At 41.7% G+C, this 17,975-nt stretch overlaps 1 protein-coding gene across 1 annotated transcript in view; it reads right to left on the bottom strand.

Annotated features, from left to right (window-relative positions):
- LOC146634503 (NACHT, LRR and PYD domains-containing protein 12-like) overlaps positions 1-17,504 on the bottom strand; it is a 208,125-nt gene extending 190,621 nt beyond the window's left edge. Inside the window, exons 1-4 of the mRNA XM_085377893.1 lie at positions 17,360-17,504; positions 2,049-2,180; positions 1,872-1,964; positions 1,267-1,368 (exon numbers count right to left, since the gene is read on the bottom strand). Of these exons, the coding sequence (XP_085234019.1) occupies positions 1,267-1,368; positions 1,872-1,964; positions 2,049-2,137 (284 nt within the window). The 5' untranslated portion in view covers positions 2,138-2,180; positions 17,360-17,504. The remainder of the gene's footprint in view (positions 1-1,266; positions 1,369-1,871; positions 1,965-2,048; positions 2,181-17,359) is intronic.
- Positions 17,505-17,975: the final 471 nt, after the last annotated feature.

Genomic DNA, 17,975 nt, shown 5'->3' with positions numbered 1-17,975 from the left:
ATTGTTTTGTGTGCTGAGCGACATTGTTGCATGATCCACTTTTTCTTATCACTCAAATATCCTGATACTTTCAGAAAGTTGGAGAGCTCTCCTGGCTTGCTTAGTCTTTGCTCTGTACTGCAGTACTTGCATTGGTCTCACTGGACAAGTCTGCATGTGAATCTACAACTGATCTGACATTGTGGCACAAACACAGTAAACAAACACTACGAGCACCTTGTTTCATGTGCAGTGGCTTTCTTCTCATTCTGTTACTGAACACTGTATGAAAAGCCTCTCACTGCCAGCATCCTTCCAGCCCCACGACAACAAGACCAACTCACATCTTCACAACACCAAGAATTTTTCCCCTTTTCTTTGGAGAAACTGAGAAGCCAATAGGATTGTAGCTCAAACTTGCCCACAGTCCTGCTTCATCACTGCTCACTCCTACCTGTGTTGGTGCTCAGTGGACAGTCATAGCCTGCTGCTAGCATGAATGCTAAATGTACTGCTGTGGATGATCAGCAGAACAAGAAGTTGTCAGTTTGACTGTTTGCTGTATTTAAAGTGTTTTTCTCAGTTCGTCTGTATTCAAAGTGCATTCGGGGCTTTAGCTGACAGCTCTTTGTGCTAACAAACTAAACTCTCTTAGTTTAAGCCAGCAGACTTTACCAAACACAAAGCCTGCTGCTGCCTCCATGGGTTAGCTTGTGTGACTGGTGTTTGCACCAATGAAATCTAAATCACACTAATGTCTCCTCCAAGGTGTTTGGTGGGAGCACTGAGTGAAACATAAGAGCTCTGGTAAAATAACAAACAGGGCTGTGAGAGCAACTGAAGTGATAAAAATACTGTTTGAAGATAAAAAACACTTTGATGTTCTCTCGTCACCTAACAAGGTCCAAACCCTGTGAACTATTTTAGCTTTAATAATTGTGGATTCAGGTATCCATCTTTGGACATTTGTAATTAAATATTTTAAAACTCCATCAAAGACTCCTGATGTGGCTGTTTGGAGAAGGAAAAGAGGGACAAAGTGGAGCGTCGAGCTGAGGCTTCATTCACTGCAAACCTACAGTTATGTTTCCTTGTTTCTGCTGTTTGCATATTCACAGCTGAAATAAAGCTGCCTCTTTGACTTCATCCTGTTGTGTTTGGGTCCAATCCTGCCTGCCACACAGCGCTACAGGACAAAGTCTAAGATTTTTATCTTTTTAATGAATCTTTGGTCATATTTATCCAGGAAAACACAAACATGTAAAGGAGTCATCACAGTTCTCTGACCTCGTTTGTCCAGGTTCACCACTGAAGTGTAGAGGGTAATCTTTGGACCAGTCACTCCTCACAGATGGACAGCTGGATCCTGCAGACTGTGACCTCTGATCTCTGCAGACACAAACATGTTTTATTCAATGATCAATTCTCTGATAAAGTGATTGAAGCAGCTGTGATCACACAGACTGCAGATAATGCAGCTGTTTCCTGTCAGTAACAGTCCTCTTAGATTAGAGTTCAGCTTTTTACAGGAAAACAAATGTCCCTGAATGCAACAGTGAGACACAGTCTGCCTGTGTGGCTGTGATAGCTGCCGTTAGGAGCGCTCATGTGTTTGCAGTTAGACGAGGAGATGTTACCATCATGGACACGTTAACAAATCCTGCAGCATCACGTGGCACAAACACTTTGTGTTCCTGTCATCTGCAAGCAACAGGAAGTTCATTCGGGGGATCCACAATTGAGTCCAAATGTGTCTTAAAACCAGATAAACTGACAGTTACAGCTGAGCCTGTGTGTCCTTGGAGACACTGCTCTGCTACAGAGATGCATTTTAGAAACCAGGAAACATCAAAATCATTTAAATCAGAGAGTTCATGTTACTAACAGCTCACCTCTCTGCAGCAGAGTCTTTAAACTTAATGATGACATTTTTAGACGCGTCACTCTGTAAGGACACAGAGCTGGGTGGAGGTCCAGGCTGGTTCCTGTGAATAATGATGGAGCAGTGATGTGAGTGCTGAGCTGTGACATGGAGAAGAGTCATGGACAGTTAGAGATGGTCATCTCACCTCTGAGCTGTGGTCTGGCTCTCATGTTCCCCACACACAGTGCTTTTAGAGGGAGGGACTCCCTCCTCTCTGTCCTCACACTGATCCATGCTGCTCAATTCACATCAGCTCACACACACTTTCTACCTTCACCTGCAGAGGAAACACAAATCATTCATGTGCACATCAGCTGAGAGCTGCAGAGGTCGTGTCTGATGTGTTGGACTAACATCCATCTGAGACGCAGCTTTCATCAGTTCACTACAAAAAGTGTCACAGAGCCGAGTTCAGCCTCCAAATCCTCCATTACTGTAGTCCTACAAAGCAGCAGGTCAAACATGGCTGCAGAGAGCAGCTTTATGTCAGTAACCATGTCCAGGACCAAGCTGACTGCTTACAGAGTTCATACTCTAACTGCTAGCTGCTCTGCTAGCTAAGCTAACTCAGTAACAGTGACTCTGACAGCAGTTACTGTGGAACAGCGGCCGAGCTCAGGACACATTCAGTGTGTTTAGTCTGAGTCCTGGACTCTGATCCAATGGATTCAATCCAGCTCGGAGTTTCATGTGTTCATCAGAATAAAATACATGTACTAATATAACAGAAGTAATGCTCTGAATGCAGGACTGTAATGGAGGATAAATAAGGTTTTTACAGCCTGAAAGAAACATTCAGTTCATATATTTGTAGACAGTGAAGCAGTTTTTAATACTGCAGCTGTTTCCTTCACCCGTGTGTGTGTCTGTGAGCCACACCTTCATGTGCTGCTTTAGAAATATGTGGTCTGACTGCTCAGACTGAGTCTAGGAGGAAAGTTCACACGCTGGAGAAAGTTTTGTTCCTAACTTTGTCAGAGTTCGGCTCCAAAGACGAAGAAGACGGAGCTCACAGTCTGTAGATGGTCCTCAGTGTGTGTGCGAAGCCAAGAAAGCACACAGGAGTGTGTTTATGTCAGCAAATCAGTGTGTGTGAAGAGTCTGAGGGAGTGTGTGAATGAGACTCAACACTGAAACCAACAGTCCAAGAAAAGCGTCTGGATTTCTTTAAGTTTAACTTAAATAAATCCAGACGCTTTTCTTTTTGTCTCCATAATGTCTCCATAATGCTGCAATGTTATCTGCTCCAGAAACACTGTGCAGAAGTGATGTTTTCAACGAACACCTTTTTATTTAGTGTAATGCACAAACACACCAACAGAGGGCAGTAATATCCCTTCAACATACATTGTAAAATTACTATTACAACACTCCCACTTAATTTTACCATGGAGTTCACTTACTTGACACCCATTGCTTATTTCTTTCAAAAAAAACATTATGCACCTATATCACGGTGTTACTAGAAAATAAACATTTTCTCTTTTGTTTTGAACTCACACAAAAAATGTACTGTGTCCATCTTAGACAAAACTATTATTCTTCATTACAGTTAAATGCTCGCCATCTTAACATAAGCATAGTATAGGCATGTTAAGCATATGATAACCCTTTTAAACTGAACACAGTCCAATCTTCCCTCTGAGATACTCAAACTTTTGTCTAGCCAGCGGTTTGGTTAACATGTCAGCTTTCATGTTTTCTGTACAGCAGTACTTTAGCTGGATTTGTCCATTTTGCACACATTCACGAATGTAGTGGTAACGAATGTCTATGTGCTTTGTTCTTGCATGATCGACTGGATTTTTTGCGATTGCAATTGCTCCTTGATTGTCCTCCAGGATCACTGTTGCTGTGGTTTCCATTCCAAGCTCAGTTAGTAGTCCTCTTAACCAAACTCCTTCTTGTGCAGCTTGGCTCAAAGCAATATACTCAGCCTCTGCAGTTGAAAGTGCAACTGTTGCTTGTTTCTTGCTAAGCCAACTGACTGCACCTCCTGCAAGTAGAAAGATGTTTCCAGTTGTAGAACGTCGATCGTCCTGATCACCTGCCCAATCAGCATCTGAATACCCAACCAAGGTTCCTGTTTCTGTTCTTTGATATTTGAGCCCCAGATTTAGAGTTCCTTTCAAATATCTCAGGATTCTTTTCACAGCTGTCAGGTGCGTAGTGTTTGGGTTTGCATTGAACCTTGACACCACACTCACTGCTTGTGCAATATCTGGTCGTGTGGCCATGGCAGCATACAATAAACGTCCAACCATTGACTGATACATGCTTGGGTTTACAGGTTGACTGACATCATCACTCTTTCTTAATTTGACATTTGTGTCAGCTGGAGTTGCTACTGGATTGGCACTGTCCATTCCATACTTTTGTAGTATGTTTTCAATATACTGCCTCTGATGAAGCATAACATGGTTTTTGTCCTTGTCTTGGACCACTGAGATGCCCAGAATGTAGGATAGCTCACCCATGTCCTTCATTTTGTAGTGTTTCTTCAGAGTGTCCTTTAAGGTCTTCATGCTCTCTGCTGATTCTGTAATCAAAATCAGATCATCAACATACACAGCCAATATTTCCAACTCCTGACCTGTTCTAACAAATACACACTGATCTGAAGTACTCTGTGTAAAACCAATACTTTTCATGAACTCTGTAAAAGCTTTGCTCCAGCAACGTGGAGACTGCTTCAGTCCATATATTGACTTGTTTAGTTTGCACACTAGATGTTCCTGCCCAGGTTTGATGTAACCCTCTGGCTGCTCCATGTAGATTTCCTCTTCCAGGTGTCCATTCAAGAATGCAGTCACAACATCCATTTGATGCACATTTAGATTGTTTTGCACAGCAAATGACAACAATGTACGAATTGAACCAAATCGTACAACTGGAGAGAATGTTTCATCATAGTCTGCACCATAAATCTGTGAATAGCCTTTGGCAACAAGTCTGCACTTGTATCTTTCCACTTGTCCGTCACTGTGATGCTTAACTTTAAAGACCCACTTTGATCCAACTGCTTTGCGATCCTTTGGTAGATCCACTAAATCCCATGTGCCATTTTCTAGCAGTGACTCATATTCCAAATCAGCTGCTTCTTTCCACTCCTTTGCATTTGGACTTGACATAGCCTCTTCTAGTGTATTTGGTTCTGTGACACAACAGATGTTGACATAATGATCAACTGTAGCTGCATCAGCAAACTCCTCAAATCCATATCTCTTTGGAGGTCTTCTGATCCGCTGATCTCCTTTTGCAGCCTCACTGGCGACAGTCTCCTCAGTACTTGTTTGTCTTTCACCCGTGTGTAGTGTCACCTCATTCCCCACACTGAGATCTTTTTCACTTTGTTTGCATTTAAACTCTGTTTCATTGAAGACCACATCTCGTCGAATCAGTATTTTTCCTTTTTCCTCATCCCACAGTCGGTAGCCTTTTGCATTGGTTGCATATCCCAGGAAACGAACTTTCACTGCCTTTTTGTCCAGCTTCTTTCTCTCTGTGTCTGGAACATGAGCATAAGCAACACAACCAAATACTTTCATATGGCTAATGTCTGGTTTTTTTTCATACCATCTCTGATAGGGTGTTTCGTTTTTTAAAGCAGATGTTGGGAGCCTATTCTGTATGTAAGTTGCAGTAGCAACAGCTTCTGCCCAGAATGTGTTTGGCAACTTTGCATGTGATAGCATGCTTCTAGCTGATTCCACTAGAGTTCTGTTTTTTCTCTCTGCAACACCATTTTGCTGTGGTGTGTGTGGTACAGTCATTTCATGGTGGATGCCTTGAGCTTTCAAATATTCTTGAAACTCTTTAGATGTGTATTCCCCACCATTGTCAGTTCTGAGTCTTATTACTCCCTGTCCACATTCATTTGAGAAGATTCTTTCAAACTCTTTGAACTTGCTCAGGACTTCCGTTTTTTCTCTTATGAAATATACTTTACAACATCTGGAGTAGTCATCAATGAAAGTCACAAAGTACTTTTTTCCTCCTAGTGACTCAGTTTGAAAAGGACCACAAACGTCACTATGCACTAATTGCAACTTGCGTTTTGTTCGTATTTCTCCCACTGATTTGCAAGGTTTTCTTGATAATTTGCCTTCAACACAAGCTTCACAAAAAATGTCCTCCTCTTCATTTGTAAGGCTAATTCCTTTCACCAAGTTTTTTACTTTTTTCAGATCTGTAGTGTGACCTAGACGCTGATGCCACATACTTGCTGGAACTGAAGCAGTTGACGCTCCATGACAGGTTGTGCAGTTTCCCTCAATTACCAGCTGATACAATCCGTCAGATCTTTGTGTTCCCATTCCATGGAGAGCTCCATTCTTTCCTCTTATGTAGCAATGAGTCCTTTTGAACTTCACTGTGTTTCCCTTCTTGGCAGCAGCTCCCACTGAGAAAAGGTTCATTGATAATTTGGGAACATACAGCACATCATACATTGTGACATCTTTTCCATCACTAACTCTGAATGACATTTTCATTGTTATGTTACCCAGACCTAAAGCCTCAACTACTCTGCCATCACCAAGTTTCACTGTTTGTGGTTCTGAAAACTCTTGGTATTTTTGTAGAGCTTCTTTATTCCATGTCATGTGTTTTGACACTCCTGAATCAATTCTTCTTGTTGTGCATCACTTTTACATGACTCATTTACAACAAAAGCTCCCTCATATGAGTCCTCTTTGTCCTTATACACCACGCTTTTAGCCTTGTGGGCCTTGTATTTCTTTTTAATGCTTGGACAATCACGCTTGATATGTCCTTCCTTCCCACATTTGTAACATCTCCATGAGTCGGAGCTGTTTGCTCCCACTGTTTTTGATCCAATCTGTTCATTTCTATGCATCTGAGATGACATCGCTGATACACTACTGGACACAGTGGTGTTGTCAGTAAGCACTCGCTTTTGTTCCTCATTTATCAAGGCTTGTTGAACAAACTGTAGTGTCAGACTATCCATCTTTGTCTCCAAAGCAGTAACAACAGTTGCATAGCTGGGTGGCAAACTACCTAGAAGGGTGACAATTTGATCTTCCTCTTCAATTACAGAACCTATTGCCCCTAGCTGATCAGTAAGTTCCTTCATCCTTTTTAAATGACCATTGAGATGTTCTCCTTCCTTCATTTCACACCGGAAGTACTTCTTCTTCAGAAATAGCTTGTTAGCAACAGTATCTCTTTCAAACTGTGCTTTTAGCATATCCCATGCTTCTTTTGGGGTCTTACAGTTTGTTATCAAGTACAATTGGGGTGTACTTACATTCAGTACCAACACTGAAAATGCCTTTTCTTTCTTCCGTTCAAATTCAGCTCGCGCTTGGGCATTAGCATCCGCGGCTAACTGCTCCGTCTCCGGTACCATACCCCACAGTCCTTTTGCCTTCAACAGGTGCTCCAGTTGAAATTTCCACGTTGCCCAATTCTCCGGTCCGCTCAGCTTGTCAATAAACAGTCTATCTTCCATTGTGAATCCCACAATTCTGTTTATGACTCCCAAAAGAAAACGTTTTAGCAGCTTCCCTTGGCGACCTCTGGGCCCATAACCTGATGTTTTCAACGAACACCTTTTTATTTAGTGTAATGCACAAACACACCAACAGAGGGCAGTAATATCCCTTCAACATACATTGTAAAATTACTATTACAACAAGAAGCTCTGATGGTAACACAGAATCACAGTGGAGATACTTCTGTCCACCTTTGATTAGACTCATTATAAAAAGGAAAACAAAGTTTGAACACAGTCATGTTTCCAGTTCACTGACTTACATTTATTCCATGGACACTCACTCTAACCTGAACCACAGCTACAACCCAACATTGTTGAGGCCTCATCTCCTCCTTTCCTGACTGTAGAGGTTAAATATGCAACAACCAACAAATAAAAGAATTTGGTTCATTTCAAAGAAATTCACACGGTGACCAAGTAAAGTAACCGTAGCAAAGGAGACAACATCCCGTTGATGGTGGGATTATTTGAAAGATTTGCTTTAGTCACATCACCAAATGCAGTTGAACCACCCGTGGATCCATGTTTGACCATTCTACCACTCTGAGCTCTGCTTTTGAAACATTTTATTATTATCATCATTCATTTATTCATTCTTTGGAGGGGGGCTATTTCCTAATGCCGCCCTAATAAGCTGATGTTCAAGGGGAAATATAACAGAAACTCTTTCAGTGTTATTCATTAATAAATTAACAGATAAACTGTGAAGAAGAAAAAACTGAGATTTAAAGGAGAGAGTGAGAAACTTGATCATCCATCCTCATAATACATGTTTATCAGTATCTGCTGTGACCATACTGCATTAATAACTACAAGTCTACAACCCAAACATCAGATGTTAATCGAAATTTTTTGCTCTCTCTCCTCCTTAAATGTGTTTTTAATGTTACTTATAATTCAGAATTGGCGACTGGAACACGTATGACACATACGAACATCAGGAAATAAAAACTCGATAAATATAACCTCAGTAAATGAAGTCAGTGTACAGCGGGGGTTGTTACAGCTGTGTACCGGGGGCTGCGCTTTGTCGGTAATAACAGCTCGATTGCTTGCAAGGCGAGCTGGTCTGTCCCACGCTTTGCCGTGAGACTGGGCTGGGCAGACATCTCCAAAGTCATCGAAGTACTTTTGCAAAGAAGCTGTATCTTGACAACCCGACCAGACATCTGAAGATTAAACCGCTACATTTTCGGCTAAAAAAATATTAAAACGGTATTTGGTGAGACACAAACAGGGTTTTTCAAAGTTCAGTTCTGTTAGCTTCCACATGGCAGTTGTTGGTGTGCAGTAACGCCTTCTAAAAACAATGGCCACCAGGCCAAAGCAATGGTTCTGACTCGATCAGCCCCACCCCCTGAGTTTGATGGGTGAGGTTGACAGATAAAATAAATTTATGGTGAGACCTGAAGGAGTCAACAGTGCCAAAATGAATTAATTAAATACACCATTAAATAATTATTTAAATGTGGAAATAATTAATTAAAACATGAAATAATCCCATTTTAATTAATTATTTCTAATTTATTAGAAGACATAGCATAAATTTTCACTGCTATGCTGATGACACCCAGCTCTATCTGTCCATGAAGCCAGATAACACACACCAATTAGTTAAACTGCAGGAATGTCTTAAAGACATAAAGACCTGGATGGCCGCTAACTTTCTGCTTCTTAATTCAGATCAAACTGAGGTTATTGTACTCGGCCCTGAAAATCTTAGGAATATGGTATCTAAGCAGATTCTTACTCTGGATGGCATTACCTTGGCCTCCAGTAACGCTGTGAGGAACCTTGGAGTCATTTTTGACCAGGACATGTCCTTCAATGCACATATTAAACAAATATGTAAGACTGCTTTCTTCCATTTGCGCAACTTCTCTAAAATTAGAAATATCCTGTCTCAGAGTGACGCTGAAAAACTAGTTCATGCATTTATTACTTCCAGGCTGGACGACTGTAATTCATTATTATCAGGATGTCCAAAAAACTCCCTGAAAAGCCTTCAGCTGATCCAAAATGCTGCAGCAAGAGTCCTGACAGGGACTAGAAAGAGAGAGCATACAGTATTTCTCCTGTTTTGGCTTCCCTTCATTGGCTTCCTGTTAAATCCAGAATTCAAAACCCTGCTCCTCAGATACAAGGTCTTAAATAATCAGGCCCCATCTTATCTTAATGACCTTGTAGTACCATATCACCCTATCAGAGCACTTCGCTCTCGCTCTGCAGGCCTACTTGTTGTTCCTAGAGTATTCAAAAGTAGAATGGGAGGGAGAGCCTTCAGTTTTCAGGCCCCTCTTCTGTGGAACCAGCTTCCAGTTTGGATTCAGGAGACAGACACTATCTCTACTTTTAAGATTAGGCTTAAAACTTTCCTTTTTGCTAAAGCATATAGTTAGGGCTGGACCAGGTGACCCTGAATCCTCCCTTAGTTATGCTGCAATAGACGCAGGCTGCCGGGGGATTCCCATGATGCATTGAGTTTTTCCTTTTCAGTCACCTTTCTTACTCACTATGTATTAATAGACCTCTCTGCATTGAATCATATCTGTTATTAATCTCTGTCTCTCTTCCACAGCATGTCTTTATCCTGTCTCCCTTTTCTCACCCCAACTGGTCGCAGCAGATGGCCCCGCGCCTCCCTGAGCCTGGTTTTTTCTTCCCACTGTCGCCAAAGTGCTTGCTCATAGGGGGTCATATGATTGTTGGGTTTTTCACAAATGCTCTAAAACTGTAGAAGAAGGTTGCGTGTGATGAAAAAATATTTTACTATGACTTCACCAGTCTCTATCCCACAGTGCAATCTAAAAAAGATTATCCTGTATGACACCCTCAAATCATTTACAGAAACTTTGACAGCCTAGAAAATTATTTCGGCTTTGTTAAATGCTCAGAACTGCCGCCAAGAGGTCTTTTTCACCCTGTCCTTCCCTACAGGTGCCACGGCAAACTGATGTTTCCGCTCTGCAGCTTGTGCGCTGAAGACCAGAAGCAGCACACAGCATGTGGGCACAGTGACAGTGAGCGGGTGTTGAATGGCACATGGGTCTCATTTGAGCTTGAAAAAGCTGTTGAGAAAGGATACAGGATTGTTTCTATTGATGGGGTGTGGCACTTCCCCAAAAAGACTGACACATTGTTTAAAGACTATGTGAAAGCCTTTCTAAAACTTAAACAGGAGGCCTCGGTGTATCCAGAACATGTGAAAACACATAAGTACATAGATGAGTATTATGAGAAGGAGGAAATAATGCTAGATCCGTCCGTAAATAAAGCTGTTCGAAACTGTAACAAGCTGTTGCTAAACTCGTTATGGGGTGGTTTCAGTATGAGGTCGAATATGGCGTCATCTGAGTTCATCACAGACCTTTCCAGGTTTAGCCAGCTAATGTTTAGCGACCAGGATGACATGTGGCAGTTTTGTTTCATCTCTGACGACGTCGCCATGGTGCAATGGCGCCACTCTGATGGTAGAGCATCCCGCATGAAGGACGTTAATGTCTTTGTGGGGGCCATGACCGCTGCACATGCCAGACTCATGCTGTATGATTTGTTAGACAACTTGCAGCAGTGCGTGCTGTATTGTGATACAGACAGCATCATTTTCACGGCACGCCCTGGCGACTGGATGCCTCCTCTAGGCCCATTTCTGGGGGAGCTCACCAGCGAATTAGCTTCAGGGCAGGGGGGTGTGGAGGATCACATAGTAGAATTTGTTTCCGGCGGGCCAAAATGCTACACATATCACACATCGCTGGCCAAGACCCAGGTCAAATGTAACGGCGTAACACTGAACGCACTAAACTCAAAAGTTGTCACCCACGAATCCTTGAAAGGTTTAGTCCACAAGTTTGTAGCCAATCAGACATCAGACGCACACCTAGTCGCCATCTCTGATAATATCAGACGTGATAAAAAGAAGCTTCATTTGAAGAATGAAACCATTGTGAAGAAGCTTAAGGTTGTCTACAATAAGCGCCGTGTGCTCCAGACTATACAACCCTACCTTATGGATTTTAAATTAGGGGTTTGACGCCAGGTTACAGCACCCGTTCAGCATGGTGGCCAGCGGTTCCAGTAACTGTGGCAAGACGTTTTTTGTTAAAAGCGTCATTGAAAATTCTTCCAGAATTATATCACACAGCACTGATAACATTGTGTATATATACTCATGCTGGCAGCCACTATATGACCAGCTTCTTAAGATAAGAGACATAAAGTTTGTTAACTGTATACACGAATCTCTTGCTGATGACAACCTTCTTCCTGCAGACAAGAACAATTTGTTAACCCTTTAAGACCGACCATAGAACCAAGTCCGCCTGAGCTTATATTATATTTTTTCATGTTTTAGTGACATTTTTGGGAGCATTTCAAGTTGATATACATCAATTCAACCATTATAGCCCAAGTTTTAATAATATGTATGCATTAAGTGCATAGTAATTACATAAATTGCAAAAAAGTGCAATAAACTACCAAAAAAATGAAAATCTTTTTTGTTTTTTTAACATATATTTCCCAGTTAGAGAAATTTAAGAGGCTTATCCCTCAAAACTGTAAATACAAAAAAGTTGCACAAAATAGTTTCCCACCACAGGAAATTTATTTTGAGTGTCTTCATATTTTTATTTTTGAAATGCACCAACTAATATTGTTTAAAAATCCAAGAGATAAATATCAAGTCATGCTTTTAGGTAGGCAAATATTTCCTGGTAATACTAAATATATTATAGAAGCATTTAATGATGCCACATCCACAACATACGGGTATCTTTTAATAGACTATAAAGGTAAGACCCCGGACTATTTAAGACTCAGAACAAATTTACTGTCAGACCGTCCGGTTGTTTATATCCCAAAACAAAAAACAGTGAAGAGGTGAAAGGATGTCATCACGCATGCGGAGGAATCTGTCTCTGTTGGAGTTGATATACAAGTCTCTCCCGGCTCTACGCAGAGATATTATTAGCAATGCAAACTTCATCAATGCATTGTGTGAGATAGCCTTTAACGTATTGCAAGGTAACATTCCACTGACAAAATAAGAAGTACAAACAGCTAAAAAGAAAAAATCTCTAATCAGACTGATTGCTGAAGAAAAGATCAAAACTTTGAAAAAGAGAAAGACAATAAACCAATCTGGCGGGTTTTTACTACCCTTATTAGGGGCTGCAATCCCTTTCATAACCAGTCTGATAGCAAACAGGTGAAAATGGAACATGTGCAAAAGATGTTTTTGGTGCCCCAACATCAGCTGGACTTATTGAAACAACCGCAGCAGTACACAGGCAACATCAGACAACAGGCTCAGAAAGACTTGGACAAGGAGATGCTTCAAGTGTTACAAGAATCAGACATAGATGTGTATGAGAAAGCTAAAAAATATGGTGATATTCTCCAAAGATACCTCACACTTGTGAGACAAGGTGCCCGTGAAAAGAATATATTGTCTTCATCCCTACCGGAACAATTTAACATGGATGTGCAAACCCAGCCTGCGGACACCCAACCTGTTTATGGTGATGCTGGGGTGAAGGATTTTATTGCAGAGAATGTTTTGACACACATACCTAAAAGGAGAAGGAGAAATGCAGAACTCATTCTCTCATTGGCCAGACTTGATTTCTTACAATGACAAAGGTGAAATTGTTGTTGATAAACACACCATCCCGGGTTCACACATTTACGATCTGATTAAAGCCATCACAACCACACACACACCGTCAGACCTATTGGCTGGACAGAGTTTTTAAAGGCTGTTTCAGATTTTAACATACCGTTATCAGCCATATCCAACACCGGCATACATAAGACCATTGCCATGTATAAAACTGATCACACACTGACTGAAGACCCTGAAGCATTTGAGTATAACTTTCATTCAAAATAAACTTTATACACAATTACAAAATGGAAAAAATTATGTTGGATTATAATATTATTTTATGCCATGTTAGACCCCTAATTAAAGATTGTGAATTATTATGTAGTTTTAGTTTGCATTATTCTCCTGAATTAGAAGAAGCTGATAACTATTGCATTTGTTAAACTGATTTGCATTACATTAGACTGCTGATTTATTGTGGATGAATGATATTGTTTCATGATGCATTATACTGCTGAGTTATAAGAAATACTGTTCGCAGAAAGTCATCGCCTTATTCGTCTGATTAGAAGAGAACATGCTGGAGTTTTCTGCCCCATCTCAGCAGGAGCAGATAAACAGGGAGCCAAGGTCGTAGCTTAGGCGCCGTGTGAGAGAAAAGCATGTGAATGTTTAAGCTTTTATGATTAGCTGGGGGCCACTAGAGGCTATAAGAGTTTGATCAATGCTCCACCATTTTGAGATCTGATGCTGTCTGCGTACGGTGTCCATCTCCCACGCGTGTGATCATTAAAATCATCGTTTGACTCAACACGGCCGGACCAGTGTTCTTATTGTGGTTTTTCCTCTTGTATCCATCCCCAATTTTTGAACTCGTAACATTACCAAATATTAAAACACTACAACCACTGAAGAAACAAATAAAACCGATCACAATCAACATCAAAATATGATAATAGAAACATAGAAGAGACATATCATTCAATTCATATACGTTCATGTGATCTCTACGTTCAAAAACCCAATAACCTTGAATCCTTCGTTTAAATTACATTTAAATTCCAGCTGGCAGCTGTTGGAGTCAAATTGTTAAATGTTGTCATTGTGTTACTTAAATGTGTAAGTCTTAGTTCAAGCAGCAGGATCAAAGACATTCCTTTGTCTCTGACCACCTCTCCAACCAGTCTGTTGGTGGGGGAGGCTGTAGTGTTTTATTATAGGGACATCCTATCTGAAGGTTCTGTTTTCTTGGTTAATAAGCTTCCTACTTTTATGACCCTTTTGGTGAGCAGGAGGTCACACAAACGCACCCCCAAGCACGCACACACACACACACACACACACACACACACACACACACACACACACACACACACACACACGCATTCAAGCACATGCATATAGACACACATACATAAGGAGGTCTGGTTTCCCGGCCAGTTTCAAGGAGGGTTAAGGATGGTTTCTCCACCGAAAGGAGGTTTTTCCTCCTCCGCTGAGGGCGTTGAGTGTTTGGTTTCTCCACCAATATGTAAGGAGGATAGAGCTCTCATTGGTGCCTATTTTGTGTGTGAAAGCGTGTGTGAGTGAGTGCAGGCCAGACGTGGTCTGTGCGAGTGTGGCTGATTGTTGTCTTGTAATGGGGAATAAACTGAGTAATTATGCCTTGAAAGGGGATGAAATATATTGCAAAGTATTTACTGGGCAGCACGTAGTATGTAGATCATTGAAGGAAGAAAGTAATGAATTTGTGCACAAAGCAGATGGAACAGTATGTGTGACTGTGTCTGACGTCACTGTGTGTGTGAGCCACAGAGAGGTGTGAAAGACAAACATCCAAACTCAGCCTGCAGTTCTGTTCTGTGATTCTACATTTGACTATCCGTTGAGTTTGGTGTGTACTTCTGCTTTGTTCAGATGCATTTAGATACATCACCTCCACTCTCCTGTCTTTCCTTCTCTACCATTGCCTCCTAACTGGGGATGGGTACCTGTATCCGATGCCATTATGGCACCGGTTCTGACATAAACGTAAGTAACCAGACTGAAAAGCAGCGCACATTTCGGTGTTTTTTTCGGTGCTTTTTTCCCTGTGATGTCATACACTTTGGATTCTAGCCAATCATTTTACCTTTCCAAGGATAGTAGGCGGGCCCAGGTACGTATGTTCTTTTAGAGCAGAACTACAGATTAAAAATGCCCAAGGCGAAGCGGTCAAAGTCTGGCTGTACTTCACAGCAAAAGATGCAAACTCAGCAGCCTGCAACAAGTGCTTTAAGGTGATACTGTGCAAAGGAGGTAACTGATGAAACAGGGAGGCTGTAGCTCAGGGGGTAGAGCTGGTCACCAACTGATCAAAAGGTTGATGGTTCAATCACAGGCTCCTCCAGTCTGTGTGTCACATATCCTTGGGCAAACTAACCCCAACTTGTTCTCCAATGCATCCATCGGAGTGTGAATGTGTGTGAATGTACTTAGAAAGCACTGAGTGTAGATAAAGTGCTTGTGAGAATTTGGGTGATTGTGACATGTTTTATAGAACGCTTTGAGTACTCCGGGAGAGTAGAAAAGCGCTATATAAGAATCAGTCCATTTACCATGAAACACCCGGCGACGTATAGCATTTTTTAAAAGCCGAGAAATGCACCGTATCTGATAGCTTGCTGCGAGACCTCACACCGAGCACATCTACTGCTGGTGTGGTGCCTGTTATCAGACCCGGAGTTAGCAACATCCCCCAAGACCCCGAAGAGGAGAGTCCTGGCCCCTAGCCCTGCCAGTGTAGCAGAAATGTTGATGGATGATGATGGAAGCAGCAGCCGTTCTTCTGTGCGTGAGTAGCTTAATGTTGTTCGTGTGTAATTTACATTGAGTAGGCTAACCATGTTATTACATTAATGTAAGGTGAACAAGCAAACACTGTCGTAGTTACATGTGTCTGTCTTCTTGTTTGATAGAGTGATACCATATATGCCCTATAGCTGCAAAAAAGACTAACATTTTTGTCTTTTTCCAAAAAAACAACTAAACATGAGAGGTTTTAGGACAAAGTTTGTGTTCTCCATTCTTTAAGCACCGGTTCGAGCACCGATTAAGCACAGGCACCGTTTCAAAAGTACCGGTTGGGCACCGGTATCGGATAAAACCTAAACGATACCCATCCCTACTCCTAACATGCCTCCTTCCTCCTCTTCCTTTTCTTTCAGCCATCAATAGCATGACAGTCTTATTCATTATGATCCACGCATTTTATTTGGTAAAGCTTTAGTTCAGAAGGCCCTTACTAATGCAACACTCCCCATTTACCCAGGCTGGCACTTGGAGTACACTGGCTTGTGGCCCCTTGTGCCAGCATTAGTGCTTTCATCCTTTCTGCTGCTCACAATTCACCGATCACACTTTGACTATTACCATTAAAACAAGAGTCAGATAATTTAGCAACAGAGCTACGATCCTTTAAATGTTAAAGTTTCATGATTCACGTGTGGATGTTGCATAAGAAAAGCATGATGTATAAAGTATAAGTGTTTCTGACCAGTTGTTCATGTTCCTTCATTTTTCCCTTAAATCTATCAAATACTGTCCAACAGACTGATGGCACAGCAGTGCAGAGGCTGCAGAGGCTGCAGAACCTGCGTCTGCATTGGAGAGCAACATGGGGTTAGTATCTTGCCCAAGGACATCATGCAGTCTGGCATTAAACCACCAACCTTCTGGTTAGCAGGTGACCTGCTCGACCACCTGAGTTACAGCCACCTCATCAAAGTGACCAATCACATTAGAATCCTGCGCTGCTTTGGGTTACGCCTCCAAACCATCCAAAGCGGGTTTATTTGCACCATGTATGCAGGTAAACTCAAACATCCATTCAGCTGCTTCAGAAGGAAAATATCAGCTTGTGGTTTCAGTCACAGGAAACTCACAGGTTAGAGTCTAGCCAGAGGGCTGCTGTTGTTTATCTGTAAAGTCTTTACATTTACAGAAATAAATAATTATGTGGACACATCTGGATCATCAGCAAACATGAAACCAGGTGACCACCAGGACTGCTGACACAGAGTTCATACTCTAACTGCTAGCTGCTCTGCTAGCTAAGTTAACTGATGTTAAAGGTCAGAGTAAAGAAATGACGTGATGCTGCTGGGAGTGACACCACAGACTAGCAGCATTTAGTTACTCAGCATATAATGCAGTTAATCTGAAATCTCTTTTTCTCTCTGAAACAAAGTGACAGCAGGCTGAGTCAAAGACAGAAACCTTATTTAAACACCAAATATTCACCGGCTTCACTTCCTGATCCAGGATTCAAAGAGGACATTGCACTTACTCAGCTTCTTCCCATGAACGTCTTCCCTCTGCAGCTCTGCTGTCTGGACCAGGTCTGTGTAGAAACAGAGACAATCTTCTGCTTCATCAGTCCTCTGTGTCTGCAGGCTGAAGTCACATTAAACACTTCACACCAGCAAAGAGTCTGAAGCTCAAAGGTCAGCTGCTGCACCTTGTGTGATATTGTTTGATCAATAATTAACCTGCAGCAGGTTTCTGCTCCAACTCCAACACACTGAACAACCCTGAGAACCAATCAGAGGATGTGGGTGTGTCTGCAAGCTTCAATAGTATTAAACACCTCACACCTGCAATGAGTCTGAAGCTCGCAGGTCAAAGGTCATAGGTCAGCTGCCACACTGTATATAATATTTCAATATGTATACAACCTGACTGTGGGCGTGTGTGCAGCCATAAACAGTTTAAACATTAAACACTGAACCATAAAAGAAGCTTAAGCTGCAGCTCACAGGTCAAAGCTCAGCTGCTGCAGCCAGTTATGACTTTACATAAATCATCATGTTTTCCCTCTCAGCACTTGGGCTGTTTTGACTCAGCTACACTATGGCAAATGGCCAATGGTTCCACAGCTGTTCTGTTCACAGCATCATCCAGAG

The sequence above is a fragment of the Diplotaxodon limnothrissa genome, linkage group LG3 (genome assembly GCF_057381915.1).
Source record: "Diplotaxodon limnothrissa isolate DT_005_m linkage group LG3, D_limnothrissa_male_GT1.1, whole genome shotgun sequence".
NCBI lineage: Eukaryota > Metazoa > Chordata > Actinopteri > Cichliformes > Cichlidae > Diplotaxodon > Diplotaxodon limnothrissa.
This window is presented reverse-complemented; position numbering and strand designations above follow the sequence as displayed.